Source organism: Nomascus leucogenys, chromosome 3, assembly GCF_006542625.1.
Source record: "Nomascus leucogenys isolate Asia chromosome 3, Asia_NLE_v1, whole genome shotgun sequence".
NCBI classification, from domain to species: domain Eukaryota; kingdom Metazoa; phylum Chordata; class Mammalia; order Primates; family Hylobatidae; genus Nomascus; species Nomascus leucogenys.
Window position 1 is genome coordinate 69829632 of NC_044383.1, and position 12296 is coordinate 69841927.

At 41.2% G+C, this 12296-nt stretch overlaps 1 protein-coding gene across 1 annotated transcript in view; it reads left to right on the plus strand.

The window, feature by feature from the left end:
* The first annotated feature begins 1499 nt into the window (after positions 1–1499).
* The window catches only part of LOC100590160 (putative zinc finger protein 66), a 98996-nt gene continuing 88199 nt past the window's right edge, over positions 1500–12296 (plus strand). The window contains 1 exon segment of the mRNA XM_030809439.1: positions 1500–1676. Within this exon segment, the coding sequence (XP_030665299.1) occupies positions 1674–1676 (3 nt within the window). The 5' untranslated portion in view covers positions 1500–1673.

The window sequence follows — 12296 nt, forward strand, 5'->3', positions numbered from 1 at the left end:
TATCCTTCTGGTCAAAAAGGGGCACACTTTTGTTTTCAAATCCTGTTTGTGATGCCAAAAATGTTCTATGTGGGAAACATGGGAGGGGAGAAGAAAAGACACACACACGATACCTTTAAGGGTAAACAAGCTTTATCCCATATCAATATCAATGCAGACAGAATAAACTAATGATATAATAAGCAAATAAATATAATACACAGATAGATATAATTAGCAAATTGCAGTAAGAAGAGGAGATGGGAAAGATATATATATATATTTACCCTCACCAGACTATGGAGGATTACAAACTGAGTGGGAAGCAACAGTCTGGGCTCCAGAGTCGCCACCCATTCATGCACAGACAAGGAGAAGTTTCATGAAGCTTCAGGGCAGTCTGGGACCCTAGCTCTTTTGTAACAAGTTGTTTGGCATAAGGCCCAGTAAGGAGGGCCATTTGGGACTTGCCTCAAGGAACACAAAGGGGTCAACTTGTTTTTGTGATTGTCTATTGTTTTTCAATAACTAATGTATAGGAATAGAATGAAATAGATATTTCTTTGATACAGCGCTGGATGAACACCTCAGGGGCTCACAGGACCTGTTCTGGGACTTGGTGACCATCATGTCCACATTCAATTGAGTTCAAATTTAACACTTAACTTTTCCTCCACAAATTCCCCTGTCGTGATGAATCAGCTCTGTCTAGGCAAAGGGCAAAATGAACCCCTTGGGCCGTTACATAACCTCCACCTCCTGGGTTCAAGTGATTCTCCTGCTTCAGCCTCCGGAGTAGCTGGGACCACAGATGTGCACCACCACACCCAGCTAACTTTTTATATTATGAGTAGAGATGGGGTTTCACCATGTTGGCCAGGCTAATCTTGAACTCCTGACCTCGAGTGATCCACCCACCTTGGCCTCCCAAAATGTTGGGATTACTGGCAGGAGCTACCTGTGCCTGACCCTAAATGATTTCTTTCTATCTCCTATAGCAGTTTGAAATTACTTAAAGGTTGTTTCAAATTGAAAAAATAAAAAGAATGTGGATAAAAATAAAATATAAATAGATTAAAAAATTACAGAGATTACAAGATATATATGTAAATTTGGAGTGGTCAAAAATGACAAATTTGATGTATTTATAAGGTTTTATTAAAATTAGCTTTAATCGTTAATACACTACCAAAGTAAAAGTTGATTTTCTCTTGAACAAAAATTTTATGTATTATTAATACGACAGCAAAATACTTCTGTTCACCTTTGAATACATTCAACAAGACAGAGAGTAAAAAAGAGATAAAATTTTTCCATGCTCTGGCATGGGCCTGGCTCAGCTCTGGGAGGAAGCCCTGCCTCAAAAGGCTGCAGCTTAGGCTGTCACTCTTTCTTCACTCCGCCCAGCAGCTGATCACATCTTCTGTCACTCAGTGCCTGAGGGGGCGGGACCTTAAGCATTAGCCAATCAGGGACGCTGGGCTGGAAACCGTCCAATCAGGCACGCAGCTGGAATGAACAGGACGGCTTCCGGATTTGGCGGGGTCTTTGTCTATAGCTGCAGCTGGAGCTCCAGGTCTTGTCTTAGGTGCTGTGTGTCTTCTGCTCCTAGAGGCCCAGCCTTTGTGGCCCTGTGACCTGCAGGTATTGGGAGATCCACAGCTAAGACCCCAGGACCCTCTTGAAGCCTAGAAATGGTGAGAATGCCGGTCCAGGATCCCGAGAGAGGGGAAGTGGCTGTGGCGGGACTCAGACCTCCCCGCAGTCAGCTCCACAATCTGCACCCCGAATTCTCCTTACCCGGTTCGGCCTCAGTCCCGTTCAGCCATAAGATGGCGGCACGCTGACAGCCTGGCCCCGGGCGTCCTGTCGCTTCCCGGCGCAGTGACTGTGCCCCTGGCCTGGAGCGCTCTGTGGGCAGCTCTGCACCCGCAGTGCCGCGTCTCTCCCAGATTGTGCAGGGGAGAATCCTAACTCGCGGTGCGGGTTCAGGAATGGGAAGAGCTTTGGTTTGTGGGGTTCACAATTTCTCTTTTCTGCTATTAAAATTGTATGGGGCCGGGCGCCGTCGTTCACGCCTGTAATCCCCGCACATTGGGAAACCGAGGCGGACAGATCACTTGAGGTCAGGAGTTGAAGACCAGACTGACCAAAATGGGGAAACCCCTTGTCTACTAAAAATACAAAAATTAGCTGGATGTGATGGCGAATGTCTGTAGTCCCAGCTTCTCCGGAGGCAGAAGTGAGAGAATCGCTTCAACCCGGGAGGCGGAGGTTGCAGTGAGCTGAAATCCTGCCACTGCACTCCAGCCTGGGCGACAGAGCAAGACTCTTGTCTAAAAAAAAAAAAAAAATTATGGGAGTCACTGCAAAAATATCAAACAATTTAATCAAAGAGTGATTCAAGAATTGTAGAGCACCCAGCTATAGTTTGCAGTTTGTGATCCATGGGAGAGGCTTGAAGAAAAGACATTATAAAATGCGTGTTGAAGAAAACCAAATTCAATAATTTGTTAGGTTTAGTAATGTAGTTTCTTAATTTGTACAATCAAGGTGGAAATTTCCTGGTTATGTAATTAGAGCTTAATTGGCAGTTTATAGTTGCTTAAGCCTGAATTTTGTTTCCCCTAATGTAGTAATTTACCAAAAAACGCACTTGAGCTTAGATTTTTTTTTTTTTTTTTTGGAAGTAGGAATCCGGGGACTAGAGCCTCTTCAGTCTAATTGCCTGCCACTTAATTATTTTCACATCCCACAGGGGACTGATTTTCCTGGCATTTTTCACATGTATCCCAAGCAAGGCCTCAAGTGTACCCCATGTTCCTCAATTAATTATTATTATTATTATTATTATTTGAGACGGAGTCTCGCTCTGTCGCCAGGCTAGAGTGCAGTGTCAGATCTCGGCTCACTGCAATCTTCACCTCTTGGGTTCAAGCAATTCTCCTGCTTCAGCCTCTCCAATAATTGGGACTATAGGCACGCGCCACCACTCTCAGCTAGTTTTTGTATTTTTAGCAGAGACGAGGTTTCACCATGTTTGCCAGGAATGCTAGTTACCAAGGAAAAATATAGGGAAAATCTCTCTTCCATTTTGGCTGTAGACAATGAATATATTTCCACAGGAAAATGTGGTAGATAATTGATGAGTTACATGGATTCATCAACACATTAGTTCCTCTTTTTGCAGGGTAAATTTGTGGCAGTGAATATCTCAGTTCTATGTCCTTTTGTCTTGAGTTCTGAGTTAAATGCTAAATTGTAAGTGATGAAACATGGTACCTTCTAGAAGTGTTCCCATATGACTAATTTTTTACTACATTATTTTATTTACTTATTTTTTTGAAACAGAGTCTCACTCTGTCACCAGGTTGGAGTGCAGTGGCGTGATCTCAGCTCACACAACCTCTGCCTCCTGCGTTCAAGCAATTCTCCTGCCTCAGCCTCCCAAGTAGCTGGGATTACAGGTGTGCACCACCACGCCCAGCCAATTTTTTGTGTGTTTTTAGTAGAGACAGGGTTTCACCATGTTGGCCAAAATGTTCTCAATCTTCTGACCTCCTGATCTACCCACCTTGGCCTTCCAAAGTGTTGGGATTACAGGCGTGAGCCACCGTGCCTGGCCTACTGCATTATTTTTAAGATAAATAATAAAATAATACATATATTGTCTGAAATAAGTAGATATATATGCTTTTCTTATAGAGGTATAAAATGCAAGCATCTTAGCCAGGTGCAGTGGGTCATACCTATAATCTCAGCACTTTGGGAGGCCTAGGCAGGTTGAGGTCAGGAATTTGAGACCAGCCTGCCCAACATGGTGAAACTCATCTCTACTAAAAATACAAAAATTAGCCAGGTGTGGTGGCATATACCTGTATTCCCAGCTACTTGGGAGGCTGAGGCACAAGAATGTCTTGAACCCGGGAGGTGGAGGTTGCAGTGAGCCGAGATCATGCCATTGAACTCCAGCCTGGGCCACAGAGCAAGACTCCGCCTCAAAAAAAGAAAAACAAATGTAAGGACCTTAAAATTTCCTTCCCTTATGTAAATACTGCATTTGAGTAATTTCCCTGGATTTTTCAAACAGTTTCAAAAACTAAGTGAATAATTCTGACATGGAAATTAAAGCTTGAACCTAGTGACTCCAGGCCAAGGCTAATATTAAGCCTGCAACTGGATGTTATTGAAGGCTCAGTTAGTTTTTTCTGGGGGAGCCTCCCCTCCAGATGTCCCAGCCTGATCACTCTAGCCATAGAAGGAGCCTTTATCCTGAGAGAAGCTACAGAGCCCTGGAAAGCTGGGGATCCACAGGCAGATGCAGTTGAGGTTAAGATGAGAGGAAACTGAGAGGGTCTTACTGATGATGAAGTCATCATGTTTTGCAGCAGTTTCTACACTTTGTAAAATAAAAACATTAGATTTATGTAAAAAAAAAAAAAAGAATTCCAAAAAATTTTTGCAACAGGAGAAAGTACCAACTAAATATAAGATCTTTATGGCTTGCAAAGATGTAGGCAGAAAATGGCTTTTTTTTTAGGGAAGGGTAAACAAGATTAGAAAGGAGGTGGGGGGTGAATGGCAAATGGAGAGTGAAAAAGTCAGATTTTAGATCAGAGGATGTCTTACCCTGAAATCAGCATGTTCTCAGGAGGGACATAAAATGGGGTTGTATGCGGACTCAGACTGAGGGTAGCTCAAAGTTCAGGAGCCTGAGGTAGGGAAATAAACTTAAGAAAAGTATCACTAAGAAATATTTTATTTTAGTCTGGGCCCAGTGGCTCATGCCTGTGATCTCAGCACTGGGAGGCTGAGGTGGGCGGATCACCTGAGGTTGGGAGTTTAAGACCAGCCTGACTAACATGGAGAAACCCCATCACCACTAAAAAAAAAAAAAATTCATCAGGTGTGGTGCTGCATGCCTGTAATCCCATCTACTCGGGAGACTGAGGCAGGAGAATTGCTTGAACTTGGGAGGTAAAGGTTGTAGTGAGCCGAGATTGCACCAGTGCACTACAGCCTGGGCAACGAGAGTGAAACTCCATCTCAAAAAAAAAAAAAAAAACACCAAAACAACAAAAATTCACCAGGTGTGGTGATGGGCACCTGTAATCCCACCTACTTGGGAGGCTGAGGCAGGAGAATTGCTTGAACCCGGGAGGTGGAGGTTGCTATTAGCCAAGATCGCATCACTGCACTCCAGCCTGGGTGACAAAGTGAAAAAATATTTTATTTTGAGCACTGAAGACAAATTCAGCTGATTTTTTTAATGAGAAAAAGGAGAAAATGTGCAGATCGTGTGTCTGCCTGTGTGATAGGTAAGAAAAGAGCACTATCTTAGTCATAATGGGAAGAGTGTTTCTTTCCATAAATTGTTCCTGGAGCACACAAAGGATGGAGAATTGTATTAATCACAGATACTTACCAGGATTATCTATGTGTTTCATCTTTCCCCATTTCTTTTCTTTGTTCTATGCATTTCTTGCATTTGGCTTTTCCTGGGCTGCATCTCACATATTAAACTAGTAAACATAACTACAGTGTTTTGCTGAGTTCTGTGAGTAGCTCTACCAGATTATTAAAATTAAGTGAGGTTATGGGACTCCCAAGTTTTTAAACAGTAGCTCAGAAGCATAGATGGGCCCATGGGGTTTTTGACTGGCATCTGCAGTGAGAACAGTGTTGTGGGACTGAGCCCTGAATCAGGGTCTGTGTTGACTGTGGGTGGTGTCAGAATTCAAATGTTAGACAATAAGTTGGTGTCGGAGGATTGTTTAATGTTCAGCACACTCTACAGATTTGGTGCCAGCAAAAAGATATCACAGAGGCCTGGCCTGGAATAAAACTCTAGGTGTTTGGGAATGGGAGCTCTGCTTTCCCATACACAGGCTGTCACACTGCCCATTGTCCTGTGATTCAGGTCTTCTCCCAGGGTGACAGAGAGAGGGAAGGAGCTCTGATGACAGACTCCGTTTTCCCACAGCTGCCACCACAAGATTCCCACCCACTCACAAACAGACACACTAGACATTGACGTGTCCACACTCCTCCCAGGACTAGGCACCACCCTCAGGAACTTCACCACGGCATTTTTGATCCTAGTGTTTCTTGCCAAGAACCCACAAGTCTCTACAAGTCTCCTGGCGTATCCCCATCTGCAGACACTAAATCTGCAGCAGCAACCTGTTTTCTCCACCAACCTACCATTTTGGATTAGCTGTTCATAATCTCATCTGCCTGCACACAGAACTAAATCAGAGTACCGCTGCATCGGGACCACTATCTGTAGCAAAAATCAGTCCTCTCACCTACATTGCACTCTCTCCCGCCCAGGGATTTAATTTTTTATTTTAGCTTTTATTTTTGATTCGGGGTACACATGTGGGTTTCTTTTACAGGTAAAATTATATCATGGGGGTTTTGTGTGCAGATTATTTTGTCACTTAGATACTAAGCATAGCACCAAACAGGTATGTTTTCTGATCCTCTTGAGTCCTCCCACCCTCCACCCTCAACTAGGCCTCAGTGTCTGTTGTTCTCCTCTTTGTGTTCATGTGTTCTCATTATTTAGCTCTTACTTATAAATGATAACACATTCATTTGGTTTTCTGTTTCTGCATTCTTTTTCTTTTTCTTTTTTTTTTTTGGGAGACAGAGTTTTACTCTTGTTGCCCATGCTGGAGTGCAATGGTGTGATGTAGGCTCACCGCAACTTCCACCTCCCAGGTTCAAGTGATTCTCCTGCCTCAGCCTCACGAGTAGCTGGGATTACAGGTGCATTCCACCATGCCCAGCTAGTTTTGTATTTTTAATAGAGATGGGGTTTCTCCACGTTGGGCAGGCTGGTCTCCAACTCCTAACCTCAAGTGATCAACCCACCTCGGCCTCCCAAAGTGCTCGGATTACAGGTGTGAGCACTGCACCAGGCCTCTGCATTTGTTTTCTAAGAATAATGGTCTCCAGCTTCATTGATGTTATTGCAAAGGACATGATTTTTTTTTTAATGGCCACAGAGTATTCCATGATGTTTATGTACCGTATTTTGTTTTGACTAAATCTTTTATTTTATTTTATATTTGGAGACAGAGTCTCACTTATTGCCCAGGCCAGAGTGACATGGCATGATATTGGCTTACTTTAACCTCAACCTCCCAGGCTCAAGCAATTCTCTCCTACCTCATCTTCCCAAGAAGCTGGGATTACACATGGGCGTTACCACACCTGGCCAATTTTTCTTGTTGTATTTTCCGTGGAGACAGGATTTTGCCATGTTGCCCAGGCTGGACTCAAACTTCTAAGTTCAGGCAGTCCACCTGCCTTGGCCTCCCAAAGTGCTGGGATTACAGGCATGGGCCACGGCTTCTGACCATACCATATTTTCTTTACCCAGTCTACCACCGATAGGCATTTAGGGCCTGTCCTTGTCTTTGCTATTGTGAATAGTGCTGCAATGGACATGCATGTGGATGTGTCTTTATAATATAATAATTTATATTTCTTTGGGTATATACCCAATTATGAGATTTCTGGTCAAATGATAATTCTGTTATTAGTTCTGTGAGGAACCGCCACACTGCTTTTTACAGTTGTTAAACTAATTTACACTCCCACCAGCAGAGTATAAGCATTCTGTTTTCTCTGCAACTTTGCCAGCATCTGTTATTTTTTGACTTTTTGAAAATAGCCATTCTGACCGGTGTGAGGTGGTATCTCATTGTTGGTTTTCTTTTAATTTCTCTAGTGATTAGTAAAGAGCATTTTTTCCATATGCTTGTTAGCCACGTGTATATCTTCTTTTGAAAAGCATCTGTTCGTGTTTTTGCCTACATTTTAATGAGGTTGTTTGGTTTTTTCTTTTAAACTTGTTTAAGTTTTTAATAAATTCAGGATATTAGACCCTTGTCAGAGGTAAAGTTTGCAAATGTTTTCGTTTATTCTGTAGGTTGTATTTTTCCTCCGTTGATAGTTTCCTTTGCTGTGAAGAAGCGCTTTAGTTTAAATAGGTTCTATTTGTCAATTTTTGCTTTTGTTGCAGTTGCTTTTGGTAGCTTCATCATGAAGTCTTTGCCGGTTTCTGTGTCTAGAATGGTGTTTCTTAGGTTATCATGCAGATTTTCTTATAATTTTAAGTTTACATTTAAGTGTTTAATTGATCTTGAGTTGATTTTTGTATATGCTGTAATGAAGGGACCTAGTTTCAGTCTAATACATAGTGCTAGCTAGTTATTCCAGCACCATTTGTTAAATAGAGAATTCTTCCCACATTCTTCTTGTCAGCTTTGTCAAAAATCTGATGGTTATAGGAGGGTGGCATTATTTCTGGGCTCTCTATTCTGTTGCATTGGTCTTGTGCGCTCGTGGATTTTTTACAACATCTTTCTCTCTTCTCCTTTTTCCCCATAAATATTCCTTGAAGTGCATACAGTGTGAAAAATTCGGATGTCCAAGAGTTCAAAAACTCTTTAAAAAGTTCCAAAACAAATTTTGCTATTCTGTCTGTTCTTAAGGGATTTAGATTATATGTAGATATTTTTCTCTGCTTTTTAAAAATATATGTAAATCATATTAACAGCTAAATAAACCTTTTTCATTTTTTATGACTCCAGATTATCTTTATCTGGTACTTCAGATTTATTGCTTTGTTTTTGCTCCTGAAAAGTTTATTTTTTTCATTTTTAGTCCTTTAAGGTAGACACAGATTTATTTAGATAAAACTCATTTAAGAGCACACAGAAGCATAGCACAAAGAAAGATAAAATTAAAGTTAGCAATACAGAATGATAAAGACTAAAAGATACTAAGTTTCTTTGAAACCTGATTATCCAAGGTAATTATCCAATATTTGCAGGCTGAAGTACTATTACTGCAAATGCAAGAATAGTTCAATGCATGAACTCAACAGTGGAGTCTGTAGTTGTACCTTGTTTTCCATTTATTTTTATTACTTCAGAACAATTAGCATAGTTATGTTTAGTGTTTGTAGACAATCTGCATTCATATAAATTAAACAGTGTTTCCTTTTTTTTGAGACAGACTCTCACTCTGTTGCCCAGGCTGGAGTGCAGTGGCGTGATCTCAGCTCACTGCAACTGCTGCCTCCCAGATTCAAGTGATTCTCCTGCCTCATCCTCCTGAGTAGCTGAGATTACAAGCGCACACCACCATGCCTGGCCAAGTTTTTGTATTTTTAGTAAAGATGGGGTCTCACCATGTTGTCCAGCTTGATCTTGAACTGATCTCAAGTGATCTACCCATCTCAGCCTCCCAGATTGCTGGGATTACAGGGGTGAGCCATAAACAGTATTTTCTACAATATGAATATAAAGCCCCAATACTTACTTTGAATCACTTAAATGATTATTTTAATATTGTAATTTATATTTTTGAAATATAAAGTGTTTTAACTGAAGTATAGTTACAGTTTTTAAAAATAGTACATATATTATGACTAGTTCATTAAAATTATTCATACATAGATATTTATATCTAATAGCCAGAGAAAATTTACTACCAAATTATTACAGTAGATATTTGTCTGACATGTTTATTACTTTATTCAATAGGAATAACAACGAGTAAACAAAATTTAGTTATCTTTTATTTCACTAAATTGGTATGTTCCTATTACAGGACAAATAAAGACAGGTGATATGGCCACCCCAACACCATAATACCTCTTCAGTTAGCTTTGTTGCAAGTTCTAATATATTCCACTATGTGAACACATTCAGATTCTATTTCTTCATCAAAAAGTGTCGTTTGAAGTTGTCAGATGTATTTCAATATAGAACCCCCATTCAACGGCTAGAAGATGAGACAGCAGCAGAGATGGAAAAGAAACTTTGTAAAATTATTCTTTCTGAAAATCTGCCCCCTTCCTAATGTTCATGTTTCTCATGGTGAAAGTAGCTATGCACTTTGAGTGTTTAGAGAGAAATTTCTTTTAGGAGAATATTTTCTGGCTGACTTGAACAATCTTATATCTAATCTGACCTTTTTCTTAAGATCTTTTTAACTTTCTTCTCTCAAAATAATCTTGCTCAGAGGGAGATCTGTTTTTCTCTCCAATGCTTTGTCTGTTTCAGAAGCCTTACTAGTATCCCGTGGTGTCTGAATGAGGTGGGCTGTCACAGTGAGAACTTTTGATGTTATCTCTATCTGGACTCATGTTGGAAATTCAATATTTTTTCCATGTCACCATTATAAGTAGAAACTGAGGCTGAAACACTGCTCCCAGTTTCATTATTGTAAAGATAGAATTCTACCCAGGAGGCCTGCAGGCTCTCCTCCTGCAGCTCAGGCCTCACTCTCTGTTGTGACACTAGAGTGTTGCTGTGGCAAATGTAGTTCACATAAAATGTGAGCTGTGCTCTGGGCTGTGCCTCAGTGGCAGATAGTAGAGGTCAAGAGAGGACACCAGCAGGAGTGCTGTAGCCCAGTGCCAGGGAGTACAGAGCCACTACTCTAAAATGTAAATAGCCAAAAAGATAGAACCTTATTCAACCACTTTTGTAGCAGAGTGAAAGCCTACCTTCAGCAGGCACCTGGCATCAAGCTGCTAAACTACCTCCTGTTCTGAAGAGTGGAAAGCTTATTTGTCATTGAATATAAGCAATTAGCATACCCAGATGCCCTCTTCATTCTCCAGGTGGTTTTAGGATGAACTATGTATGACATGGTGCTATAAATTCTTCTACTTGTGGACTAATTGTGGTGACCATCTTTCCATCTTTATAATCTGTTAAGCAGATTGACTATGATGTATGTCACTTTCAAGTTTAATTTTGTAAGAAAGCCATTTTCTTTCTCTGGGGCTGAAGAAACCATTTTCTTTTTCTGGGGCTGGAGAAAATTTTTCTTTTTTTTTTTTGAGATAGAGGTCTCACTCTGTCACTGAGGCTGAGTGTAGTGGCATGATCTCAGCTCACTGCAACTTACAGCTCCTGGGTTCAAGCGACTCTCCTGCCTCAGCCTCCTGAGTATCTGGGATTACAGGCACCTGCCACTGTGCTGGGCTAATTTTCATGTTTTTAGTAAAGATGGGGTTTCACTGTGTTGGCTAAGCTGGTCTCAAACTCCTGACCTCAGTTGATCTGCCCACCTCGACCTCCCAGAGTCCCGGGATTACAGGTGTGAACCACTACTCTCAGCCCAATTTTTCTTTTAATTATTGTTTCCAAACACTGTCTAGAATTACCAGACATGATATAAACATGTAAGGTGCCAACCAGAATTTACTCTAGAGGGGACTTTCCCGCTCAGGCTTCCAGTCAACTTATACTTGTGCAGTAAAGTGCGTGCTGTCCCCTAAATATGCAGGCAGAATTGTGTCTCTGCCTATTTGGTATCTAGAGTTCTCTACAATCACTTCTAGAGAGGCTAGACCAAATTTCTACAGACTTCACCGGCAGCAATCAATCATTTTATCTCTTTCACTGACTCTTGTATTTTCAGACCTGAAACTGATTCAGAGAATATGGAGCCCAGAAACCCAATCAGAGTAACATGTGTGCATTGAGTAGACATAGAGACATGAGAATCTCCACTTTCCCCTTCCTCCTCTTGCCAAAATGCCCACAAATGTGCAGCTAACACCTGCTGCTACTCCAGCCATTCAGGCCGTAAATCTGCAGCTCCAAATTTTGAATCCAGGTCTTGAGATTTGAGAAATAAAAAACTTTTATCTGAAAAATGCAAGTCCTTTTGGTTATCAAACTCAGAGAGACATTAAAATAAAAGTGCAGTTATGTCTTTCTCCCCCTATTAACTATGTATTAATCTCTTGAAACTGTTCCCTATTAGCACAAGTAGCTATAAATGACACTAATAATGCCACATTGGACACTATATTTTGTTTGTTTGTTTGTTTGTTTTTGAGATGGAGTTTCAATCTTGTTGCCCAGGCTGGAGTGCAATGGCACAATCTCGGCTCACTGCCATCTCTGCCTCCTGGGTTCAAGCAGTTCTTCTGTCTCAGTCTCCCCTGTAGCTGGGACTACAGACATATGCCACTATGACCAGCTAATTTTGTATTTTTAGTAGAGATGGGATTTCTCCATGTTGGTCAGGCCAGTCTCGAACTCCCAACCTCAAGTGATCTGCCCGCCTCAGCCTCCCAAAGTGCTGGGATTACAGGCTTGAGCCACCGAGCCTGGCCTGGACACTATATTTTATACCCTAAACCATTATGATATATATCTAATTAATAATCAGTGTTATTTCTGTAAATAAAAATTTCTGAAAAACAACTCTGTGTCAGTCCACTCTCTGTCCCTCTGTTGTTGTCTTTACAAATCCTCTTGTAATTGCTGCTAATT